Source organism: Colias philodice, unplaced genomic scaffold (genome assembly GCF_061535455.1).
Source record: "Colias philodice isolate Cphi_HAF_F1 unplaced genomic scaffold, ilColPhil1 Martin Lab GWU primary ptg000018l_1:1-1108441, whole genome shotgun sequence".
Lineage (NCBI taxonomy): Eukaryota > Metazoa > Arthropoda > Insecta > Lepidoptera > Pieridae > Colias > Colias philodice.
This window is the reverse complement of record NW_028322190.1, coordinates 524,286-551,874: the sequence shown is the minus strand read 5'-3', so window position 1 is coordinate 551,874 and position 27,589 is coordinate 524,286. Positions and strand designations below refer to the sequence as shown.

Here is a 27,589-nt window from a genome sequence, read left to right as displayed (position 1 = left end):
AAAAAAATGTTAAGTTCTATTGAAAGACACTACACTACAACGCGATCATAATATATATTTTATAATACAGCATATTGCTAAAAATCTGTGGCCTATAGCAAAAAATCGTGTCAACTGCATATAAATTTTACATTTCAATAAATTCTGAATCTCACAACCCACTACCGAAGTTATATTTATATATTCTAATTATAATATGTTATGCTTGGGATAACAGCATTATGCAGTTTTATATTACGTCATTAAATCATTCATTATCAGACTTGAATGATATTATTTTGAGCTTGATTCCATAGAAAAAAACCATTTTCAACAAAGAACAAACTAGTAACTAAATAATTTTAATTCTAGAATATCATTAATTGTTTCAATAGAATTTACTTCATCATTGCTATAAGAAATAAATATAACTAAATATACCCAAAATTAGGCATTTTTTAATCATCCCCACACAACGCTGTCACCCCAACCACCTGCGAGACGACATTGAGATCCAAACGAAGGAACTAATCAACTAACATACAGAACCGAAAACAAAACAAAATAAACTGAATCCATATCTATCTACAATAATATTGTCATGTCTATAATATGCTACACATTCGTATATTTTCCTTCCGGCCGCACGACGACTCCGAGTCGAACTAGAAATAGAAAATACACTGAGCGCGAGATGGCGCTCGCCGGTTGTGGATACAAGACTAGCACCTCGGGGAATTTATTATTGGATACGAAATTATTACGTACCTTGAATATTTAGCGGTGAAACTTGTTGAAGGGTGAAAAACATTTTTTTTCTAGATTTAAATATGTTTCTTTTTGGTTGGTTTATAATTTATATAATTATTAATCTCCAAACACTAAGTCAAAATTCATATTTTTGTAATTTTTCACTCTTCAACAGTAAAATACTTACAATGAGCGCCATCTAGCGGAACGAGGCCGACACTACGAGGATATGTTTCAGCGTCCTTACAATTCAAAGTCTACTCTATAATAACAACTTACACTACATCAATTAATACTAAGGGAGATCCATCCCCCTGCGCGAGATGAAAAAATGCATTTGGCCGATAGAATAATTGAAAAATTTGGCCTTTTTGGTAAATTTTGAAACGCATCAAAGATAAGGTACGATTTAGGAACGAAGGCTCACTTCGTTATTTGGCACCTTTTCACGTGAAAAGCACCGACACAATCACTTATTTCACTAACGCGCGTACACCGTACAAAATGCGTCTTTGTGACCGTAATAGAGTATCGCCAATAATTTGTCAATTCATATAATCATTACAATATGTTCTATATTCATTTGTATTTCTAAATTAAATAAAAAAAAATCTTGAATGCGAATTTACATAACGTTAATAATTATTTTATATTCATTTAAACACGAGCAACTATCGCTTGTGTACAGGACAGACGTGCGAGCGCGTCGAATGTACGGAACAGAATGAGCTCTGCGAAGGGAAGGTGGGATTGGCCAGAGGAGTTATATGATTTAGGATCAAAGTGGGATTGGGAAATGGGACAAAAGCGGGATTACACGGGAGACATAAGGGCAGGTCGGTTAAATCGAACGAAATTTCTAGTTCGGGTCTAGTTTCTGTATTATACGTTAATTCGAATATGGGCGGGGCGAGGATAGTCACGTGATTGGTTTGATCAAAAGCGGGCGGGGAACGTAATATTTCGATGTTATCAGAAATAGGTGAATTAATAGTGAGGTGTTTTGTCTGTTTATATGTAGGTGGAGTCACGTGATCAGGTTTATCTAAAGTAGGTTTGGAATTCAGTTTTGCAGTAGTTGTTTCTAAGGAATCTTTCAGAGAATTGAATGGACAGGTCGGGATTGTCACGCGCTCGGGCACGGGCTGGGTAGGAGTTGTCACGTGAAAGGAGTGCGGAGGGGGCGGGACTGTCATGCGCTCGGGAGCTGGTTGGATCAGGGTTGTCACGCGCTCTGTTGCTGTTTGTGGCAGGGTTGTGCCTCGCTCTGTCGCCATGCGGGGCAGGGCTGTCCCTCGCTCTGTCGCTCGGGGCAGGTCATCGGGGGCGGGGGCCAGGGGGGCGGGCGCGGAGGCCGCTAGAAGTTCTGCTGGCGCTTGCGCTTGAGCGAGATGGCGTCGAGGATGGGGCGCCGCTTGCGCTCGTAGGCGGCGTGCAGGCGCTCGATCTCCGCCTCCATCTCCACGTCGAGGCGCGCCTGCAGCGCCTCCAGCTCGCCCTCCGACAGGTACGACAGCTGCAACGCGCCGCGTACAGTGCGTACATTCCACATATATGTATGTACATACATATACATACATATGGGGCCAATCAAGAAGCTTATATCTAATACACTGGAGATTTCAGTATGAACATTAACGTGTAACAAGAAAATATGACGTTGAATGACGCCCGTATGTTTTTTTATCCCTTTCACACCTAGGTAGTTAGTTAGGTGTGAAAGGGATAAAAAAACGTACAGGCGTCATTCAACGTCATATTTTCTTGTTACACGTTCATACTGAAATCTCCAGTGTATTAGACATAACCTTCTTGGGGCCAATTTAAAGAAATGCAAGGATTCTTTCACGAAGTGAAAAGGCTTAAATCACTTATTGTTTACTAGTCTTTATAAATAAAACTCAAAGGCCTGATACTTTAAAGTTATATGAATCAAAGAAATAAAGGCCACAACAATGGAAATTAAGACAAATTTGAAGTAAAATAATGATCAAGAGCTAATGTCGTATAATGAATACTAAATGTATCAAAATGAAGCCATGTATCACTACATAACAGTAGCAAAGGTATATCTATGAGATATTAGCTTTAATATAAGTATAAAAAAATAATTTACTTTAAAATTTTCAAGTGAAATGCACCTAAAAACAAAACACCTCTAATTTTAAACCTCAAACAAAAATTGAAAAAGACTATCTCACGAATTGTACAGCTATATAAATATTCTTATAGACATACCCATTGTAATTTTAGTTTTTACTATAAACTTTAAGGGATTTACAATAGCTTTCAATAGCTATTAGCAACTTTGGTCATTGATCAATAAAACTGTTCTATTATTCGAAATATCATATTTTTAAAAGTTTGTATAAACTATAATATAATATTATAATATAATATTTAATAGGAATATTAAAAAAACATTGATTATATTTTATCATATCAAATATCCCATTTTTATAACGTAAAAATAATACGTTTTGCAAATGAAGAAGGTTAATCATATAGAAATTATATGATAAATTAAACGACCATCTGGATCGATGTTATCAAAATGGGATATTAATTAACAGTAAATAAAACGCCCCGTAAGTACCTAATATTAAAATATAGATAAATAAATAAAAAATCTTTGAACCTATTCCAAATATACATATTTTATTTTATTTGTGTGTTAGATGATTTAGTCACGACATCTATGTATCAAAGTTTTTTTTATAAATTATAAAACAAATACTTGATACATTTTTGTAAATAAGATGAATTGTTAATATTCAACTATAACGTGTACATATTTGTTAAAATGTTAATAACAATAAACAAATAAAAGAAAATAAATATGTATTGTGTCGCAGGTACTACTATTTCTTTGTAAATGTTTGTATTTTAGAGTAATTGGGTGTGTATGTGTGCCTTTATAGTTTAACATGTATGTATTAATAATAAAAAAAATGTATGCGTGTACTAGAGTACACACGTAAGAAGTGAAACTTCTTTATGACCTTAAAAATGTCAGGAGTATGGCGTAACGCAAAAATGTCACGCGTACGGCGTAACGCAAAAATGTCACGCGTACAGCGTAACGCAAAAATGTTACACAAAATTTTTGTCCAACCCCGATAAAGAAGTTTCACTTCAAAAATGTGTGTGTACACACGTAAGAAGTGAAACTTCTTTATGACCTTATTTTTCAAAAAAAATTACTATATGCAAGTCTACAGAAATACGTCGAATCACGCGTGGTAGGGATAAGAAAAAGATGGCGCGTAACGGAAAAATGTCACGCGTAACGAAAAAATGTTACACTAAATTTTTTTCCAACCCCGATAAAGAAGTTTCACTTCAATTATTCTTGTTAATGGAGTAATATTCTCTGTACATATTTCTATACATATTCCATATATCGCAAGACTGTTTGTATGTTTGCTTGTGCGTGCGTGTTTTGGTACTGTTTACTAGTTCACGTGTTATTTATGTACGTGTGCGTGAATGCGTGCACGCACACATGTATGCGTGTGTACGTAACAACGCATCTGCATGTGTGTTTAGTGTGTGTGTGTGTGTGTGTGTGCGGGGACTCACGGGGCGCGAGGAGCGGCGTGTGCGCGAGACAGACGACGTGCAGTTGACTTACGAATTCGAAGTTGCCCGACTCGATGAGCGCGCCCACGCTCGCGCCGCCCGCCAGCTCCGCTACCGCCGAGCTGCAAACACATAAATATTGTTAGGGTTGCCACACGAGATGTTTTAAATTGTCACTCGTGCATACACAAAGATCGTAGAGTTCTCTAAACTTTTTCAACCCTACATGTCGATTTATTTATTTTCATCGTCAATTATTTCTTAACAGTATATTCCTCAAGAGCGGGTAACGCATTCCCAGAAATATTAAAAAAATATTTTATTGTGATTTTTTTTTTCATAACAAAATTACCAAAATTATATGGTGTACTAACAAAATTACCTACCTAAGTACCTAACAAAATTGTATTTTTTCTTATTAAGCTATTGCATAGCTTCTATCGCGGGCCTTGAGCGCGGGGACCGAATCCAGAAATTTAGTAACGAAAAACCTCACACTCCCCACTTCGGCGGGCATGGAGGTGTGGCTTGAAGGCATAGCATGCAATAGCTTTACCGCGGCAGTCCCCGAGTACCACACGTCTTTTTATTATTAATTAAATAAAGCACGCTAACCTGAGCGTGTCGGGCGCGGGCTTGGTGCCGTTGGCGGGCGGCGCGCGGGGCGGCGGGCCGGGGGCCGGCGGGCGGCCCGCCTCCTGCTGCTCGAAGTGCTCCAGGAACAGCGGCCGGTAGCGCGCGTGCGTGTCCAGCGGGTCCGTGTCGTGCCCTGCACGCAACATAATAAAATAAGTTAAATAAAATATACCGGCCGAATTGATAACCTCCTCCTTTTTTTAAGTCGGTTAAATACGAAGTCGCTTTGGCTGTCTGTTTTTGCTGTATACTCCAATCTGTAAGACCACTCACGCTTCATGGTGGCGAGGTCGTGCGGCTCGTTGATGACCATGGTGGCGAGCCCGGCGGCCAGCTCCGCGGAGCCGTCCCGCGCCGGCACCAGCGTGCCCGCCTGCTTCATGGTCTCCGAGCTGTAGGCCTCCACGCCGCCGCCCCCACCGCCCTGACACAAAGATAAACGATTCATTCATTATTAATATTATACAAGCAAGCCCTACCAAACACACACACATTTAATATTTTCATTACGTTATACTAACTGTGCCAGACAAACACATATCAATATATATTGCAATTACGTTATACTAGCTGTGCCAGACAAACACATATCAATATATATTGCAATTACGTTATACTAGCTGTGCCAGACAAACACACATCATCAAATATTGTAATTACGTAATACTAGCTGTGCCAGACAAACACACATCATCAAATATTGCAATTACGTAATACTAGCTGTGCCAGACACACACACATCACCAAATATTGTAATTACGTAATACTTAGCTGTGCCAGACAAACACACATCATCAAATATCACTACATAGTATAAAACAAAGTCGCTTTCCCTGTCCCTATGTCCCTTTGTACGCTTAAATCTTTGAAACTACGCAACGGATTTTGATGCGGTTTTTTAATAGATAGAGTGATTCAAGAGGAAGGTTTATATGTATAATAACATCCGTTAAATAGTGGAGAAGTACTGTTATTTTTGAGATTTCTAATGTGATGCCGTAAAAAATTACATTTTTTCCGCTTACATTGCAAACGCAGGCTGAACCCTACGAGTTTTATCAAAATAATGTACTAAGTATTATACACATTGAAAAGGTCTACAGAAAAGTCCGCGATGGTATATGTCTATCTCTTATGGATAACCCACAATAACTTTTTTTTGTCATTTACTTTTACGAAAAATAATGGCTAATTTTCGATGCGACTTTAACCAATACAGCATTAATCCTTAACCAATTAAATACCTTAAATACATTGTTCATTTAATATAGATCTATATGGCCCTTTACACCGTATGATTTAAGTGAATACTTTCGAAGATATTACAGATTTAAAAATTGCGGGACGTAGCGTTTGCGGCGGTACAGGCCGGCCGTCCGGCTATCTATTTTATACCCGTGCGAAGCCGGAGCGGGCCGGAATGTTTTTTTATACAACCTTCACAGTTTTTCTGTAGTCTATTTAGTATCAGCATTGCACCCGTGCGAAGCCAGGGCGGGTCGCTAGTTACAATTAAATTATACTAGCTGTACTCAATGGTTTCAACCGCGGTCAAAAACTATACTTTGCAAACAAGTTGTGAATGTTCAACTTTTTTTCATAAAAAAATTCATGCAATACGGTACTGTGGTGTGAAACAAACACATTCGCACTTAAATTACGTATTAACAGCATTTCCAATATAGGTTCAAAAGACTTTTCTAGAAATTTTGTATAAAAACTTACCGCAGCGAATGTTTTGTTACACGCGTTCATTGCGTTCCTGTACGCTTGGCTCTCGCGAATCTCACCCGCTTCCAGTATCATTTGACTGAGGATACTCGGTTGCTTTGCATTACCTGAAAAATATTATATAAAAAATTATGACAAAATTCTCATTATTAGTTTTTTGAAAATTTATTGCATCTTTAAGTTTTGTTATTGTGTTAGATGAAAAGAAATCAATTATTACACTATTTTCTTTAATATCTAAGTAACTAGCTTCAAAGCAAAATATAAAGTGAAATAATTTCCAAACTCTATAGTTGCTACTAGAGAGCAACTTATTTAGTACAAACAAATAATTTTTTTGTTAGAATATATGTAACTGACCTATAAACTCGTGCGTCAACAAATATTCAGCGGTGGCTCTCTCCTCTGGGTTTTTCACTAAGCACTGACTGACAAAGTCTATGAACTCTGGCGACCATTGATCTGGCTCCCTGCAATTTTAATTCAATCATATTAAAACGATTGATTGTTTTACAAGTTATGATAAGAACATTTATACACAGATATATCAAATACATTTTTTTGTTTTTCTTTGCTTTTTCAATCAAAGTTGGTATTGATTCCATTTTTTTTTTGTGTAGTTTTAGTTTACTTATAAATAACTGTTAGCCTATTGGCTCTTGTAATGACTATGTCCAGTCTACGTCTACATCATCTACTTCTTTATTTTTGTCTATGCCTACATCCATTCACTCATTATCTATAATGTATATCTATGGTCATTGTTATATCTACTTCTATGTCTATATTTTATTCTATTGAAGAGATTTTTATTATCCTACCCTCACTCACCGAAAAGACGGCGGAGGTTTAGTAGGAATCATGAATATCGCTCTCATCGGATGTATATCTCCGTAGGGCGGCTTGCCCTCCGCCATCTCTAGCGCGGTGATGCCGAGCGACCAGATGTCCGCCACGCAGTCGTACCCGATCTCTTGGATCACTTCTGGCGCCATCCAGAACGGAGTTCCGATCACTGTGTTGCGCTTTGCCATTGTGTCCTGTAGGGGGATAAATGGTAGTTACATTGAGGTATCCATTATTATCAAAACACATACATCCATCCATACATCCTATTTCCTAGCGAACTTGCAGCAATTTTTTACGTAAATGATTTGGCAATGTATTTGCACTTCTACTCGAAGCGGTTGGAAAAGTATCTGGGGAAATCAGCATGTTCAAGATGTGCAACTAAAGTTTTCTACATGTGACATCTGCCACCCAATTAGCCAGTGGGATCAAAATATGTATTATGAAATATAGAGATAATGGAAAACGTCTTTGAGACAAAGATTTGAAACTGTCAAGCATAAAGCACAAATAAAGAATCAATCGTCACAAAAGGAGCTCTAACATTCACACCTGTATGCACCAGTTTTAGAAGAAAGTTGAATATTTGAAACGAATGTGTCACAAATAGTAATTAAAAACAATTTTGACCATACCCTGCACACACTTATACCAACTCACCGTCAACTGTCCCGCCACGCCGAAGTCAGCGAGCTTGGCATGCCCCTCCATGTTGAGCAGGATGTTGCCCGCCTTAATGTCGCGGTGGATCTTCCGCCGCCGGTGCAGGTACTCCAGCCCCTTGAGCGTGTCGCACAGGATCGTCGCTATCTCGTCCTCCGATAGCGTTTTCTTTCGTAACCTCATTATGTCCGATACTGAACCCGCCCCGCAGTATTCCATCACAATCTGCGCATAAAACAAATAGTGCATTAGCATTCATTTTTGGGTAAATCGAAGAAACCTTCATTCAAGAAGAAAATAAAATTTCAAATTAAAATAATAACCCTAACCTAGACCCTGACAAATATACATATTAGACAAACATACATATTTAGATAAACTTTCTCTATATATTATCTACAACCTACACCCAGGCTTAAGTAAAATAATCTATATGTAAGCTAATGAATAAGTCTAACCCAGAGATCCGTGTTTTTAAAGTAGCTCCCATAATATTTGACTACGTATGGGCTATCGCACTGCTGCATGATGGAGATCTCCTTGATGATCTCCTGCAGGTCCGTGTCCACCGGCACCTGCTTGATCGCGAGCACCTGCTCACTCTCTTTGTGTAATGCCTGCAAGTAAATAAAAAGTTTATTTAAGGACATGCATATACAGGGTGTCCCACTAGTGGTATACTAAGCGCGAAGGGACTTGTAGTTTTGCATACACTGATTACGTAAAAATCACTTTAACAAAAAAATTACATCAAAAAATTTTAGCTAAATTTTTCCTGAAAATCCATGTTTTCTTCTCTAGCTTCGTGCAGCCGGCATATACCGCTTCGCTAATGTGAGCATTTTGTCTATGAAAACATAATCTTAAACGATAGCTAACGTGCGGGTGGCAAAGCTGGGCGGTTAGCTTGTTAGGGGTGTACACATAGAGTTTTAAGAATTCATCTATTTGAAAAAAAACTTCGTCTGGAATTTTATAAGTATTTTTTACGTACTCAGCGTATGCAAAAGTATAACCTCCTTTGAGCTTAGTATACCAACAGTGGGACACCCTGTATAGGTATAACATTTGATTAAAAAGTTATAAAAGAATTTATTAGTGTTTATGCTATTATAATTTTTACACGGTCGTAAGAGACGCCATGGACAGAGACCGGTGGAGGCAAATCATCCGCTCCAGATGCAACCCTGATGCTGACCACGATCCTCAGACATGAGGGACCGACAAGAGAGAGAGTGTTTATGCTCTACATTGTGGAATAACCGCAATTGAAAGTTCTTTAAAGAGAATAAAGAAAAGAATACATAAATACATTGAATTCCACAAAACAATCAACCCAATACGAACATAACAAAATTAAACCCGATCAAAACAAAAAATCTACGCCTGATTCAGCGTTCGACCTTTCCAAAACAAAAACCCCAGAGTTCGGAAACACGTTGCAGAATCAAGCCAGGTTATAAATCTGAGCAGCTCAAACCGGTCCCATATTCATACGCAGTTCTGCGAACGGTAATGTGGGTAAAGCATAAAGGAATCGATCGCTAAGCCAATGTAAGATTACTGTTGCCGCTGTAACGCAACCGCACCGGTTTGTAACGGGAACAGAGCTGGATAAAGCATACATAGAGGGTTTAGTGGAACAATGTTGTGATTTAATCGGCACTGAAGGAACTAGGAAATGCTACAAGTGCTTGCGGATTCTGACATTTTATTATAATGTTCTGAAGACAACAATTATTCAAAAGCGCTGCCAAGCCATTAGCTTGGAAAAAGTCGGACATTGTATAAAATCTGTCAAAGATATAATGATGACAAAATAACTGATTTTTTCAGATAATTCAGTACATCCTTAGCATGCTCTAAATACGTAAATTTATTCGCAAACAGTTTTATGCGGCCAATTGTATATAGAATCGGTTGAAATGTATGAAAAAATCAGAATCGTAGCGTGCCTTGGCGGGGCCCCGTATAAAAATTTGTTTGGGGGCTCTTAGGAAGTAAAGATTTCTCACAAAAGCGCACAATGGGGGCCCCCTTGGCGCGGGGGCCCCGTATAATTGATACGGCAGATACGGCGGTAGCTACGCCCCTGGAAAAAATAAACATAGTAAAATAAATGTGATCCAAACGAGGATAATGTGAAAAATCAAATGTAAAAGCAAAGGCAATTATTTGCCATCTTTATAATGGGACCATCGTAATATCTTTTCATTATCATATTAATTATAGGCTACATTTAGTTGCCATTTGCTGGCGGCAGTGTTTTTTTTTGTGTTTACCGATTGCACCTCTTATAAGCCTTTAGGCAAGTTCAAGATTGCTTATCGTGAATATTGCGAAGTTCAAGGGATGACCTAGAGGCACGGCTCGAGCTCTATACCATTTTAATACCTTATTATTGCAGATTTTAAGTGTCAAATACCACAGTACCGTTATTAATAATTCACATGATTAATAATAATTAATCCTACCCTTAATAATTGATAATAAAATGAAAATTCTTTTAATACTAGAAATTACTTCGGGTTAAGTAACTAAATAGTGCAAAACTGAACGAGCGGATATAGATCTAAACGAATATAATACACATTTAGGTGTAGGTAAATCAGGAGATCTCAGGAACGCATTTGGCATACATTGTAATTTTAAACGCAAGAGCACTGACATCGTTAACTGAGAAATGCGAACACTCGACCCGACCGTATGAGAATTACTAGGAAATATACATGTATTTGGGAACGAGCTAATTAAGGTGTTGCCCGGTGTAATAAATACAGCACGACAAACAGAGGGTAAATGTGTTTCTGTTTGGACACGGTCCGTGTAAAATTGGTGTCCTATCCTATTAGACTTGTTTTCTTAATATTCAATATTAATCTAGATGCATTCGAATGCTCTTTGAGAAACAATACTAATCAAAGCTTTTAGAATTAATGAATAAAATGTAGTAGTATCTGATATGGCTATATTCACCTTATAAACACTGCCATAGGAACCCTCTCCGAGCTTGCATATGATATCGAACACCTCCTCCGGCTGCCGCGTGAGACTCTCCTCCGATAACTTCTTTAACTCACTGTAACAAATTAATTAAATCATAAGATTTTAAGCCTCGCAACGGATAGTCTTTTTACTCATTTTTCTTACATAATAAATATTAAAGGTTTGCAAAAGACAATGAAATAGGCTCTACTCTATATTCTGAAAAAAAAAAACTTGTTTAGATAAAACCTCAGGATTCGACCAGTAGGTAAGTAAAAGGGGTCGCTGCTATTTAAATAAAACATTGGTATCTACTAGATCAGATCAGTCGTGATAAACGAGGATATAAACAATGTAATGTCTACAAAAATATTATTACCGCGGGTTAAAAATAGGGTCGTAATTCAGACTAAAATCAATATCATGCTAAATTGGGTCCTATATACCTATTAAATAAAAAAATCTGTCTATCTCATATCTGTAATTTGTAAATACCAATGGCTACCGATTTTTCCAGTTTTCATTATATTATTTACCGCTAGGTTAAAGGGCACACGAATGTTTATCGACTCAAACATTCGGCTCCACTTCAAAGGGTGATATATCAAATGTTGTGAAGTAATAAGTCAGTGACCTGCGTGTAACGTTGACATAATGCCTGGGGCAGTACAGCGTGGTTGTGTACGCCGGGGGTTATTAATAACTGGGCTTTTTGTACGATTTTACTGACCGACGCACGTCAATCTTACTATTTTACATTGCTATTGGGAAAGGGATGCTATCTATGTCCAGTGGTTTTTAAGTTCGTAAATATGTGATGATGTTTAAATTCATACATTAAAGTTAACTTAAAATATATGGTGATATTCTTTGTAAATTTTCACTACCTATTAAAATCATGTAATGTCATATGTAGCCTGAAGAAGAGCGTTAAGCGTCGAATATGGTAGAGACAAAATATTGTTTACAAACATATACGAGTATAAATACTATGGAATAAGTAAAATAACCAGATAAATGTTACATCAGTATTATTAGATATTCTTTATTCATGATGCAAACATAAAAAATAATAACAAATCATTTTCTTGTAGCAAGTTCAGAGTCAGAATAAGAACATGCAGTACAATTTCCTGGCGTCTAAGTTTCCAACTTCGACCACACTTCAACGCTTGAAGCTTTGTATCGACCACTATTTTGGTAATATCCGCGTGATTGAACTTTCAAGTAAAGTCTATTAAACTGCCGAATGTTTACGTAGCTCCTGTCCGGATTTTATGAGGGGTCGTCGACAGTTCTACTGTGCAGTAAACGATTTGATCACCTTCTATAAATGAGAGTTTAGTGAGGAAATTAATGTTTTATTAGATTCATTGGTGATCTTGAAAGAGCTAAACACGACGTACGTGAAATTTAGAGAGTTATAGTAGCGCTTACTATGAAAATTGTTTCCGTGAAATATGCTATGAGATAAATTGTAGTAAGTACCTAATAATAATCTTGCACAAGGATAAATAAGGAAAATCCCGGTGACGTCAAGCTTCTAGTAATAGTAAACAAGAATGCTGAACATCTAACCGTGGAATCGTGACTACCTCCGAAGTTATGCTGCAAACTTCGATAAATTAAAACAAAAATTGAGCAAAAGTTGAAACTGAGAATGTCCTTTTGAATATAGCAGCACAACAGCGCTGCATCAGGCGAGCTTAGCAAAAACAATGGGCGCTTTGGAGCGCTTGAAAATGAAATAGTAAGTAAAGATGTAGCAATTTGAGACACGTGCATCACACATCTGTGCGCGAGGAATGCGGCGGCACATTTTAGTTTCTTTATATAGTCATACTCTGATACATTCTCGAGATCAGAAGCGGGAGAGATATTTAAATAGATCTCCATGTATGTTGTAATAAAACAATGCTAATATGGATCTAATAGGTTATCAACTGGTTTTGCGATTTGTTCGTCGGATTTTTTCTTTTGTCTTCTTCTAGGAATCTTTAGAGATGACTTTTCTACGATTATACAATAAATCACTTTGAAGTCCACACGTGTTTTTTATTACCTATGGCTATAGTATGAGTATGTATACGCATATTGTGAATGTTATTTTGTTGTTTTCTAACTGAAACCCACGTTTTTGTCAGTGTTAAATAGCGGACAACGCTAATTAGTGAAACTCAATTAAGCCTGACTTATTATTAGCTGATTTGTTACCAAAATTAATTTATTAGACCGGGAGATACTGACACAAAATTTCGAGTCATTTGTAACAGGATGGCGGTTCCACAGGGTTCTTAGTACGCAATGACAAAAAGAAAAATGATGGTGTGAACGCTGGTACCGGCGGCTTAGTCGCGTGGGCGTTAGTCGAACTCGTCGGAAAATAGCGAAAGTCAAACGATTTGTAACAGTATGGCACTTATTTTTCCTGGAAGTTTGAGGATCAAAGAATATAAATACAAAATTTCAAAGATCTAGGTGTTGGAAATCTTCACTTATATAAATTAATACTAAATTAATTTTTCAAGTATGACAGCACTTTTTCCCCCTACTAGAAGTATGGCAAATATAATAATGGTCACATTTTATCAAATACTCTCCAAAAATCCAAATGCAATACTGGTACAAAAAGTTTGGCGAAATAAATTTTTTTTGCAGATTTTCGGCGGTATGGCGACCATTTGGAATCGTCCGAAAAGTATGGCATGGCGATTTTCGTAAATGGCTGCACGACGATGGTTACCTGTGCAAAAGTTAGCCTGGTACAAATGGTTGAATAATTGTTTTATTTAAATCAACATATTCGCGTCGGTATGGCGGGCTGTAAGTCACACCGGAAAAGTATGGCATGACACTACCGCCTTCTTCTTTTTTATGGGCTATCGGTAAATACTAAAATTTTTGTGTTACAAATCGTTTGACTTTCGCTATTTTTCCGACGAGTTCGGCTAACGCCCACGCGACTAAACCACCGATACCAGCGATCACACCATCATTTTTCTTTTTATCATTGCGTACTTAGACCCCTGTAAAACCGCCATCCTGTTACAAATGACTCGAAATTTTGTGTCAGTATCTCCCGGTCTATATGTAGTCAAGAGACAATGAAATACATATTTTTATAATTTTATAGGTTTAACAAACGCATAATATAAATTTATTTGCATATAGGTTATTCAAAAAAGATCTCCGTAATTTTGCTCAATTTATGCGTCCTATCAACGACCCACACATCTCCTAGCAAAAAAGGTACACCCAATACGTCGGGAAAAAACATGTTTTGTCAATTACATACCAGGTACGTAGGTACCTACGTTTGTGCATATCCCATTCATGTTTCCCGATCACTTACGAGTCATTAACGCGTGGAAAACGCGAGTTTTCCGCATTGCAGTATAAATGAGCTGAAAATTAAAATCAAATAGAAAGAAAGAAAGAAAGAAAAGAAATTTATTGCCAAAAAAAACACAGCCAAACACATTATAAAATATCTTAAAATTAGGCAAACGGAGACAGCCTCAGCAAAATGCTGCACAAAAGCAGCGCTGATTTTCAGGCTTTATATTTTTCTGATTTTTCTGATTTTCAGGCTTTTTATTTCAGGTTATATAGGTATTTCATCACGCCAAGATCAACAGAAAGGTAGCTATTGGGTTGAAGCACGTCAGTCCTCCACATAAACAGAAGCCGACGGTGGATCAACTGAAAGAAAACAATGCGGGGTTTCATACACCACGCTGTCTGTGTACAACATTTTACTTACATTTTGTATTTCTTTTTACGTAAATAATGCTACTTGCTGAAACAATAACTTTGGGTGTTTATATCCTAATTACGCACATTATTTGGTTTGTTTATCATACTAATTGGGATATTTCATGAAAATGAACGACGGATAACTATCAATACTCGACTAAAAATGATTCTAAAAGATGTTCGTATAAATATTCATAAGAGATTAAGACTGATTTTTAGAAAATGTATTTGCTTGTCCTTAAATTAAAATTCGAAGTGTCTAGTCGTCCGCTAAACGGATGAATAAAATAAATTAGTCGTCCGATTACCGGATGAATAAAATAATTTAATCGTCCGATTACCGGATGAATAAAATAATTTAATCGTCCGATTATTCGGATTAATAGATAACCTTTTAACACTAAAGCTAGTTGGGTTGGACTAAAGCAAAGGGGGCGCAGGACTTAGAAAATTTTTGATGGAGTTGGTGTCATTATAACACCTATTTATTATTGTTTTATCGTAAAGATTACGCTAATATAAGCATGTTTTATAGGAACAACTTTTCTCTAAAATCAAAAATGGCCGAGATATTCGCCCTTAATTCGTTAGGTTAGGTTTAGGTTAGGTTAGCCTTTAGGTTAGGTTAGGTTAGGTTTCTTAAGAAAAAACTACACAGAAATAGGAGCCCCGCGAAGCGGGGCTCCGTCGACGCGCAAAAAAAATCAAGTTTAGGTTAGGTTAGGTTAGGTTTCTTAAAAAAAAACTAAAAAGAAATAGGAGCCCCGCGAAGCGGGGCTCCGTCGACGCGCCAAAAAAAATCAAGTTTAGGTTAGGTTAGCCGTTAGGTTAGGTTAGGTTAGGTTTCTTAAAAAAAAAACTAAACAGCAATAGGAGCCCCGCGAAGCGGGGCTCCGTCGACGCGCCAAAAAAAATCAAGTTTAGGTTAGGTTAGCCGTTAGGTTACCGATACCACCGATACCAGCGATCACACCATCATTTTTCTTTTTATCATTGCGTACTTAGACCCCTGTAAAACCGCCATCCTGTTACAAATGACTCGAAATTTTGTGTCAGTATCTCCCGGTCTATATGTAGTCAAGAGACAATGAAATACATATTTTTATAATTTTATAGGTTTAACAAACGCATAATATAAATTTATTTGCATATAGGTTATTCAAAAAAGATCTCCGTAATTTTGCTCAATTTATGCGTCCTATCAACGACCCACACATCTCCTAGCAAAAAAGGTACACCCAATACGTCGGGAAAAAACATGTTTTGTCAATTACATACCAGGTACGTAGGTACCTACGTTTGTGCATATCCCATTCATGTTTCCCGATCACTTACGAGTCATTAACGCGTGGAAAACGCGAGTTTTCCGCATTGCAGTATAAATGAGCTGAAAATTAAAATCAAATAGAAAGAAAGAAAGAAAGAAAAGAAATTTATTGCCAAAAAAAACACAGCCAAACACATTATAAAATATCTTAAAATTAGGCAAACGGAGACAGCCTCAGCAAAATGCTGCACAAAAGCAGCGCTGATTTTCAGGCTTTATATTTTTCTGATTTTTCTGATTTTCAGGCTTTTTATTTCAGGTTATATAGGTATTTCATCACGCCAAGATCAACAGAAAGGTAGCTATTGGGTTGAAGCACGTCAGTCCTCCACATAAACAGAAGCCGACGGTGGATCAACTGAAAGAAAACAATGCGGGGTTTCATACACCACGCTGTCTGTGTACAACATTTTACTTACATTTTGTATTTCTTTTTACGTAAATAATGCTACTTGCTGAAACAATAACTTTGGGTGTTTATATCCTAATTACGCACATTATTTGGTTTGTTTATCATACTAATTGGGATATTTCATGAAAATGAACGACGGATAACTATCAATACTCGACTAAAAATGATTCTAAAAGATGTTCGTATAAATATTCATAAGAGATTAAGACTGATTTTTAGAAAATGTATTTGCTTGTCCTTAAATTAAAATTCGAAGTGTCTAGTCGTCCGCTAAACGGATGAATAAAATAAATTAGTCGTCCGATTACCGGATGAATAAAATAATTTAATCGTCCGATTACCGGATGAATAAAATAATTTAATCGTCCGATTATTCGGATTAATAGATAACCTTTTAACACTAAAGCTAGTTGGGTTGGACTAAAGCAAAGGGGGCGCAGGACTTAGAAAATTTTTGATGGAGTTGGTGTCATTATAACACCTATTTATTATTGTTTTATCGTAAAGATTACGCTAATATAAGCATGTTTTATAGGAACAACTTTTCTCTAAAATCAAAAATGGCCGAGATATTCGCCCTTAATTCGTTAGGTTAGGTTTAGGTTAGGTTAGCCTTTAGGTTAGGTTAGGTTAGGTTTCTTAAGAAAAAACTACACAGAAATAGGAGCCCCGCGAAGCGGGGCTCCGTCGACGCGCAAAAAAAATCAAGTTTAGGTTAGGTTAGGTTAGGTTTCTTAAAAAAAAACTAAAAAGAAATAGGAGCCCCGCGAAGCGGGGCTCCGTCGACGCGCCAAAAAAAATCAAGTTTAGGTTAGGTTAGCCGTTAGGTTAGGTTAGGTTAGGTTTCTTAAAAAAAAAACTAAACAGCAATAGGAGCCCCGCGAAGCGGGGCTCCGTCGACGCGCCAAAAAAAATCAAGTTTAGGTTAGGTTAGCCGTTAGGTTAGGTTAGGTTAGGTTTCTTAAAAAAAAACTACACAGAAATAGGAGCCCCGCTAAGCGGGGCTCCGTCGACGCGCAAAAAAAAAATCAAATACCTACGTGTGCCCTCCTCCCCCCACAAAAAACCTATAATACGTGCGGCAGTTCTCTCTCTCTCTCTCTTTATTTTATTCATCCGTTTAGCGGACGACTAGCTTTGTCCATTAAAATTTAAACAATCAATCTGTTTTTCGATTATATACTTTTAAGATTTCCAAATGTAGTGTGCTTTTAGGTTAAAAATCCTTTATATCACTTTGGCTATAAAAACAGGCTTCGTGAATTTAATGTCAAGGTTCGTTAAAATAAAACTAATTGCTTCCTTCAAACTTGTTTATGCATCCTGCATTCTTATTGACTCACTCATTGTTTTTACATAGGTATTATATTAATTGGATTAACATTCCAATTGTCCAGATTTAAGCATTGAATAACTTTGGAAATAAAGCTTATAAGACATAAAGAATGTGTAACACTGTTCATTTAAACAAAGTTTTCAATAACATCATTGTTGCTCATCAAAATGTTTTCCATGAATACTGACTGAGATAATTATTATGGAAATAGATTAAGAACCTATGAAGTACTTGCATTATCATAAGTTGTAATATGAATGCGTGTTGGTGAGAAAAATTAAATATTGTAAAAAAATTGTGCAAGGAATTTACTTCCCACATAGCCAGCCAGACCGAGACGAATTTTTGCCCAAGGATTTATATTTTAAGGACATGGCTAAACGAAAATAAATTAACTGCAAAACTATTGCGGTCAATGACCGTATGTAGGTATACCAACTATAAACATGTCATAATACAAATAGAAATGTCTACAAACAATGCTTATTGCAGTTAATTAAAAAATCTGAATCACAAAGAATGCTTCGATTCCCAGACGTGAGTGAATACCGTAATGTTCTCAGTATTATGTTACTGACAAAATACTTTGGATATTTCCCAAACATGGTCATAATATTAACAAATTAACCTTATTTCATTTTGCCATTAAAGTTAAAGATACAATAATGGAGGATGGAAATTTGAGTCCACGCTTATGATGCCAATGATAGTGTGAAAGTAGCAAGTGATGAGATTTTTTGTTTGTTTCTCTTAATTTTCTGAAACGCCTCATAGTAAACCGATGATGATAATGATACATCACCTTCAGTGCCTTGCATGGACATATTCATAACTTCTTTAAAATGATGCTTAAGCAGTTGAATGAATGTTCACATTTAAAAACCCCGACCATTCTTTTCATGAGAAGCCGAAATAAATTCATCGTTATAAAGAAATGATTTTTAATAATTGAAATTCTATCAAAAATCTATTCCCGTTGTTAATGTTTCTTCATGATGAATTGCATATTATGTAAAAAAAATATGAGGATTAAAGAAGTTTGGCAATGGTAAAGATTGATATTCAATTACTCAGAGACTGTTAATAGGTAAAAAGTTTAGTAAGCTTTTATCGATGTATGCCTACAGAAGGATAGCTGATAAGCTATCAGCGATTTTATTATCTCTGCATCAAATCCGGGACCGTCTACTCTCCCACGATTTTAACAATTTGTTACAAGCAATGTGTAGCGTATGCTAATCATAATAAAGGACAAAATTGGTTGAATGAAATTTTAAACACTTTTTTTAAAAATTCTGTCCTTTTAGAAATAACATTAGCTATTTTTATGCGGGTCGTGAAATAGGGACTGAATATTGAACAAGTAATTAAAGCCAAAGTTAATATACGCCTCGCTTTTTTAAAAAAAGCTTCGTCGACCCCAACGCTACTACCTATGTACAAAACAACATTACAAAACAACGATAAACTGCAACGAGCGTTGCGCTAATTCAAAATTGTGATAATCCAGCTTACCCCTGAGGCTTCTCTAGTGTTTTAGCACTCATCTTATCGACCTGTCGTCTCTTACAGGTGTCACACCTGATGGTCGGCGGACCCCCCTCCCATAACCCACTCTTCCAGAAAATTAGTTTACCGTCAGCATCCATATCATATCTGCAGACATTCTTGATGTCTGAATCACTATAGACACTTTCAACCGACCACAAAACAACATTTATAAACTCATCTATATGTCATACAATCCAAACAGACACAAAAGAATTCACTATAACATTTGATTTAAATTTACGAAGCACTGAATCTGCTATAAACTGTATCCAAAAATCCTTTCGACAATCACTTCAGTAATAAATTGACGACATGAAAAATCAATTAATAACAACACGCACGATCTAGACGAGAGTTGATACAAGACTGCAATAAGTGTGTCCCATCACCCATGACACGGAGAGGAAAAAACTATCCAAATTGGTCTGTTCAGAAATAGTTATTTCTACGGAAACTACACTCATTTGAAACTCATCGACCTTAGCAAGAACTTTAGAATTGGTCTTTGTTACTATTTTGTTCATTATTTATACCAATGTGTATAAATTAACATATTTGTACAACGCATACAAGGTCGGGACTGACCAACAACTTTGAAGAAGATACAAAACTTGGCCCAACAATTAATATGCTTCTTTAAATTGATATTTTTTATTACATCACTGAATTTTATTATTTTGTAGGCAGTAAATCAGGAACAATAAAAAGCTAAGTATAAATAGTTATAAATATGTATGGGGAAGGAAAATTATAATATGTTGAGCCGATATCTAAAATTACAGGAAGTACCATAATGTATTCACGCGGCGTTTGCTATCTCTGCTGAGTTTGATAACAACGAACATTAAAATCAATACAATTATTCATTGTATGTAAACATTTTTATTGAGAGAGCTGATGTTTTCATTTCTCTTCTTAATGATTTATATTGTTTTTATTCATTATCTGAGCATCGTAAAAAGGAAATATCGTGAAATTATGGAACGAAGGGTCACTTTATATTGGTTAATCCACATTTCAGTACGCGATATTTTTATGTAGATAACCTTATAGTATTGTGCTTTCCGTCGAGGAATACTTTGGCATTCAGTTACATAAATCGTAATATGTACTTCCTTGTAGATAAAAAAAAACAAGGACTTCTCGTGCTTGAAATTAATTAGATAAAAATATAAACTACTAGCGGTCCGCCCCGGCTTCGCCCGTGGTACATGTTTACGTTTTCTCTACATAAGAACCATCCTCGTACTTCAAGGAATATAATAAAAAAAGAATTATCGAAATCGGTTCAGCCGTTCTCGAGTTATGCGCTTACCAACACATTTTGGGATTCATTTTTATATTATAGATGTTAGTACTTAAACTATGTTAGTACTTAGTTTGTAATTAATTAACAGAGACTCTAATAGACCGGGAGATACTGACACAAAATTTCGAGTCATTTGTAACAGGATGGCGGTTCTACAGGGTTCTTAGTACGCAATGACAAAAAGAAACATGATGGTGTGAACGCTGGTACCGGCGGCTTAGTCGCGTGGGCGTTAGTCGAACTCGTCGGAAAATAGCGAAAGTCAAACGATTTGTAACAGTATGGCACTTATTTTTCCTGTAAGTTTGAGGATTAACGAATATAAATACAAAATTTCAAAGATCTAGGTGTTGGAAATCTTCACTTATATAAATTAATAATAAATTTATTTTTCAAGTATGACAGCACTTTTTCCCCCTACTAGAAGTATGGCAAATATAATAATGGTCACATTTTATCAAATACTCTCCAAAAAGCCAAATGCAATACTGGTACAAAAAGATAGGCGAAATAAAAATTTTTTGCAGATTTTCGGCGGTATGGCGACCATTTGGAATCGTCCGAAAAGTATGGCATGGCGATTTTCGTAAATGGCTGCACGACGATGGTTACCTGTGCAAAAGTTAGCTTGGTACAAATGGTTGAATAATTGTTTTTTTTAAATCAACACATTCGCGTCGGTATGGCGGGCTGTAAGTCATACCGGAAAAGTATGGCATGACACTACCGCCTACTTCTTTTTTATGGGCTATCGGTAAATTCTAAAATTTTTGTGTTACAAATCGTTTGACTTTCGCTATTTTTCCGACGAGTTCGACTAACGCCCACGCGACTAACCCACCGGTACCAGCGTTCACACCATCATTTTTCTTTTTGTCATTGCGTACTAAGACCCCTGTAGAACCGCCATCCTGTTACAAATGACTCGAAATTTTGTGTCAGTATCTCCCGGTCTATAAGACATAACGATAAGAAAACATTAGTTGGATAGCAAACATGTTTCCTTAGAATATTTAATGAATAAAACCACCACATAATTTGAAGAGTCTGGCTTAAGATGCACTTTGTATTCATTGAACATTTTATTAATTGCTACTTCATACAAATATAGTTAGATGTTTATAACAAACTGAAATAAAAATAAATAATACTGATTTTATGTTTTAGTATCGCAGACAATATTCAAACTTCATATTAATCACTGATTCCAGTTATTCATTGTTTATAATGTTAGACCGGGAGATACTGACACAAAATTTCGAGTCATTTGTAACAGGATGGCGGTTCTACAGGGTTCTTAGTACGCAATGACAAAAAGAAAAATGATGGTGTGAACGCTGGTACCGGCGGCTTAGTCGCGTGGGCGTTAGTCGAACTCGTCGGAAAATAGCGAAAGCCAAACGATTTGTAACAGTATGGCACTTATTTTTCCTGGAAGTTTGAGGATCAAAGAATATAAATACAAAATTTCAAAGATCTAGGTGTTGGAAATCTTCACTTATATAAATTAATACTAAATTAATTTTTCAAGTATGACAGCACTTTTTCCCCCTACTAGAAGTATGGCAAATATAATAATGGTCACATTTTATCAAATACTCTCCAAAAATCCAAATGCAATACTGGTACAAAAAGTTTGGCGAAATAAATTTTTTTTGCAGATTTTCGGCGGTATGGCGACCATTTGGAATCGTCCGAAAAGTATGGCATGGCGATTTTCGTAAATGGCTGCACGACGATGGTTACCTGTGCAAAAGTTAGCCTGGTACAAATGGTTGAATAATTGTTTTATTTAAATCAACATATTCGCGTCGGTATGGCGGGCTGTAAGTCACACCGGAAAAGTATGGCATGACACTACCGCCTTCTTCTTTTTTATGGGCTATCGGTAAATACTAAAATTTTTGTGTTACAAATCGTTTGACTTTCGCTATTTTTCCGACGAGTTCGGCTAACGCCCACGCGACTAAACCACCGATACCAGCGATCACACCATCATTTTTCTTTTTATCATTGCGTACTTAGACCCCTGTAAAACCGCCATCCTGTTACAAATGACTCGAAATTTTGTGTCAGTATCTCCCGGTCTATATGTAGTCAAGAGACAATGAAATACATATTTTTATAATTTTATAGGTTTAACAAACGCATAATATAAATTTATTTGCATATAGGTTATTCAAAAAAGATCTCCGTAACTCGAAATTTTGTGTCAGTATCTCCCGGTCTATGTGTATTCCCTTGAAGAATGATTCTTCTTCATTCTAATATCAGGTATTATCACGGGTTTGTGATATCTAGTTGTCATGTAGGTCAGTATCAAGGTTATCGTGAAAATCACATTTGGCACACAGGCTGCGATTTTAGGGAACCACGCGTTTTGTGTTAAAGTTATGCCTATCTAGGAGAAATTAAATTGTTACTATACGAATTTCAGTTAACACAGCAATTTCTTGGAATAATTGGCTACTTGGGATAATTTGGTGATCAGCACTATCAGTAATTTTTATTTGACAGCGATCACCATCGTAGCTAGTGTTAAGCGTATAACCCAGATAAATATAGGCGCGTACCCGGCCACGATGACCTTTTTATTGGCATGTACATCTTCCAACATTACAAAGGATTAACCTACTTGAGTCGTGCGCTATAGGATAGCTTATGCAAATATCGTTTTATTGATATCAGCCTAGAAAGCACTTGTCGTTTCTAGTTGTTCAATTGCGAATTCCGGCACGTGCGTCGGCTAGTGTTTACGATTTATTCCTTAATTGGCTGTGAATAACTTTCATTAATTGGACATAGATGTATTTTATTGAGTTAGACTTTATATTTTAGGTACAGTTGCTCTCAGTGGCATGCCTCAGGATTTAGGAAGTCCTGTATCAAACACTTGACTAATAAAGGGTGATGACTGATGATTTACTAAATGAAGTGAAGACAACATTTTACCTTTGTTTTGGTTTGATATACCTAAATGATCATCAATCATGCTAAAACAATGGCAAATATGGTATTCTAGACTATGAATAATATTTCATATTTTTTTAGTTAACGGATACGAACGTCACACGTAATGTTCAATATTATCTAGTAACGACCTTTTAGATCCACCCTGCGAACCCAATAACTTTAATTGTATAATATGTAACCGAAGCGAAACGAGAGCGAGTCAATTATATGGGTCACTTTGTTAAATACGATATAAACAGCGTTTAAATTAGAACCTCGATAATATTTACGTCACCGCCTCAACATTAACTGAAGTTTATTTGCAGCAAAACGAAAGGAGAGCTTGCGAAACAGGACAGGTCATCTAAGATCGACGACCTAGAATCCGTGTAAATACTTAGTCCCGCTTTTCGATAGACCCACGCGTTCCGACTGATGGCTAGACTTGACGTGTTATTTTCAATTTCTTAGGTGGGCAGCGATCACAGTTTTTTTTCGCACAAGAAAAACGAAATATCATAACAGATGAACATACGCGTTATTTGAAAGAAAATGTAATTTTCCTGTAATTAATTAGCACAAAAATTAACCTATATTATATTCGAAACAGTCATAATATCCAAAGGAAGATATAGCCATAAAACTGGAGGAAGATCTACCGCATCGCTTTACTGTAATTAAGTACTTCTCTCACCTCTTCATGTACAGCTCCAATCTATTATCCAACCACATCCTTCCGCCCCATTAATCACGACACCATAGCAAACAGTCTGCAGGACAATCGTGGTCACACTGTCAACCGTAGCCCTTACGGGGTCGGTGGATATAACGCGATGATTTAGAACAATAGGCACCAAGTAGGCTGCGATCAGCGGCGTTGACTCACCATAAAGAGCCGATGTTGAACAATGGCTTGCCGTAAACAGCCGTGTACAAGACACGTATTTTGACACGGTTTTGCTAGCATATATATTTAGGTGGCAATATTTAAATAAACCTCTATACATGTTACCAAAATCGATGATAGAATTGAATTCTAGAGGAAATCTTCGTATATACATAGTTACTTCATCAAAGTGACTATGACATTTTCCAAAAGATAAACCTCTTCAAAATAACCTTTTGTTTCAACAATCAGATTATTATTTACAAGAATAGAATAAGAAATTACAAAGGTGAAAGTCCTTAACTTTATCCTTTTACTTTTCTCCGAAAATAGGTATATCATGTGAACTCGTTAGAACAGTATCGAGACAATATGTATAATAACGTATCGTAGTTAAACACAATGAACAACAGTATTCACCCATAATATCTATTGTGAAGGAGCATGAATTTTCATAAAAATGAGAATTGTTCTATGATTAAAAGCACAGTGCCTGGAGCTCTCTTTTTGTTACTACAAGAATGGTTTGAAATAACACTAATTAATGTCAAGAAAGGAGCAACATTGAAGTTTTCAGCATTTTCTACCAACCTAGTTTTTAAATAATTGTAATATTTTTTATGTTTTGTGTGACTTATTGTTTTATGTAATGTAAAGGCTAAAGGCATACATTGAATGAAATAATGTAGTTGAGCTTGTCACGACATCGCCACTACGCTCGCGTGCAACCCGGAAAAAGTTATTTTGTCATTTCATGTTATAATAAATCAGAATGTGAAATTTGGAACAAAGCAGTTCAGTAGGTTTTGAATGATGAATATATAAAATCTCAAGTAGGTGTTATTCTTTGCTATTTTTGTAGGATTATATTTTGGGACATATTAAGGAATCCTAATTATTGCTCCTTATGTTTTTTGTTAACCAACCTACTATGCTATTCTTATTACAAAAAATACAATAAAACCGACATGAGAAAATCGCGGGAACCTCACGCTAAAAACGCGGCATCACATCACATTGTATTGTACTGCCTGATAACATATTCTGATTAATTCACACGCAGATAAGTTGGTTGACCTCTGGGTTACCGAAATCAAAACCTTATGTAGCATCCATTCATGAAATATTTATTGCATATTGTGAATGGCTCTAAAAAATTGTATGGTTAGAATTATTCTGTAACGTCACATTTTTTTTGTTACAAAATATTATCATTCTTCACAATTCACTTCAGGATTGGTAATTGACACTAAAAAATCACCACATTAACATGGTTAACGTAATCAGAACTTAAAAATTTCTTTAAACTGATGAACTTTAGTAGAAAAATGTAAAATGTTGATAGAATATATAATATTGTGTATAATTTTAGCTTCCTCGTTCATCAATGCCATATATACACTTTTTAGTAACAAACATTGAAGGAAATTTATTGATATATCCTGCCAAATAAACAAAGAATTATTTACTCTGTTTCATCCTTGTATTGTATTAACATTATATTGTATCCATGTAGGATACATTTCTAAGCTGAATTCCGAAACTTGTTGATGCGAACATACGGTATATATTATGCATACAATATAAATAATAATGAACTAATTAATAGCTATAATTAGTCGCTACTTATCAATGGTTTGATATATTGCAGTAGTATGATGGCAGTGCAGACTATTACTTATTATAAATGTGAAAATAATTCTGTCTGTGTGTCTGTTACATCTTCATGCTTAAACTACTGAACTTTTATTAATACAAATTGATACAAAGGAAGGAAGGCCTAGGAAAAGATTTAAGGTGTTATTGCAAAATAATCCTTTAAAGGGTGGAAATAAGTGATGGAAAATTGCTAGAATTACATGCAGGCAAAATCTTTGTTTATTTTATTTGTATAACTAGCTGTTACATGTGGCATTGCCTACATTTTTAAAGATGAGTAGCTACAAATTTTAAATTGTTGCCATTTATGATTTTCTATTGCTGTCAAATAATCTACCACATTGAAGCAAACTTTGTCTCTCCAATCCTTCACACTTTTTTTTATTTGTGATGTATTTACAAAGGAAAGGAGAATATTTTTACATAAGTAACAATTAATAATTTAAATCTAACTATTATACTTTGAAATGCTTAGATTCAGCAAACATATTAATAAATTAGGAAAATAAGTATACATTATGTTACATAAAACCACTATCCTCCATATCTAAATATGAATCAAACTTGTTTTAATCAAGTCCCTTATGTCTATGATTTAATAAAAATTCATTGACATGCAAAATGTCATTTTGTTAGATTTGTATTTTTTTTAAGTGCTTTGCGTTTTATACATTATTTTTTATTTACATATTTGCTATGCTATTTTATTATATTTTATAAAGGAATGTTTCCAATTTATTACAGACGTATCTGTTATTGAAGTCGGTCACCATTGCGACAATTGAAGCAAGTTATAATATTAATCCAATTACGCTAACAAGGTAAATATTTTTTTGAAATTTATTTGAATTGTATATTATTGAAAGGTGCACTTACCTCTTAGATGATGAGTTTTCAGTCATTTTCAATACATAAAAGCACTAACAGTCAACAAAAATATGTAAATAAAAGAACATTATATTTATTGCACAAATTATAAAAGGATATTAGTCCATGTTGTACGAGTTAAAGTTCAAATATTTCAGTAAATAATTTTTTCGGATAAGACTTAAGAGTACGACACAATGCATCGCATGATTTTCATATATCTGTCAATGTCAGGTGCACCGTCAAAATTACTCCCTTATTACAGACTAAATATAATTTACCATAGACAGTAACCCTTCCATTTCACGTATATTTCTTTCATGATTTTCTCTTATTTTACGTAAAAACTAAGGTACTCT

The 27,589-nt window shown here is 35.8% G+C and overlaps 1 protein-coding gene across 4 annotated transcripts; it reads right to left on the bottom strand.

Annotated features, from left to right (window-relative positions):
• Positions 1-27,464, bottom strand: hpo (serine/threonine-protein kinase hippo). 4 transcript variants are annotated; one of them, XM_089714088.1, is made up of 11 exons: positions 27,240-27,464; positions 11,167-11,269; positions 8,649-8,807; positions 8,188-8,415; positions 7,510-7,718; positions 7,039-7,148; positions 6,673-6,785; positions 5,221-5,371; positions 4,927-5,080; positions 4,312-4,433; positions 1-2,245 (listed from the first exon to the last, which is right to left on the bottom strand). In XM_089714088.1, exons 1-11 carry the CDS (start codon positions 27,263-27,265, stop codon positions 1,401-1,403), a joined length of 2,220 nt encoding a protein of 739 aa, XP_089570214.1. In that variant the 5' UTR covers positions 27,266-27,464; the 3' UTR covers positions 1-1,400. The 4 variants fall into 4 exon arrangements, with proteins under 4 accessions (XP_089570214.1, XP_089570213.1, XP_089570212.1 ...); XM_089714087.1 differs by lacking the exon at positions 27,240-27,464 and adding an exon at positions 24,513-24,643; XM_089714086.1 differs by lacking the exon at positions 27,240-27,464 and adding an exon at positions 19,522-19,939.
• Between the last annotated feature and the right edge of the window lie 125 nt (positions 27,465-27,589).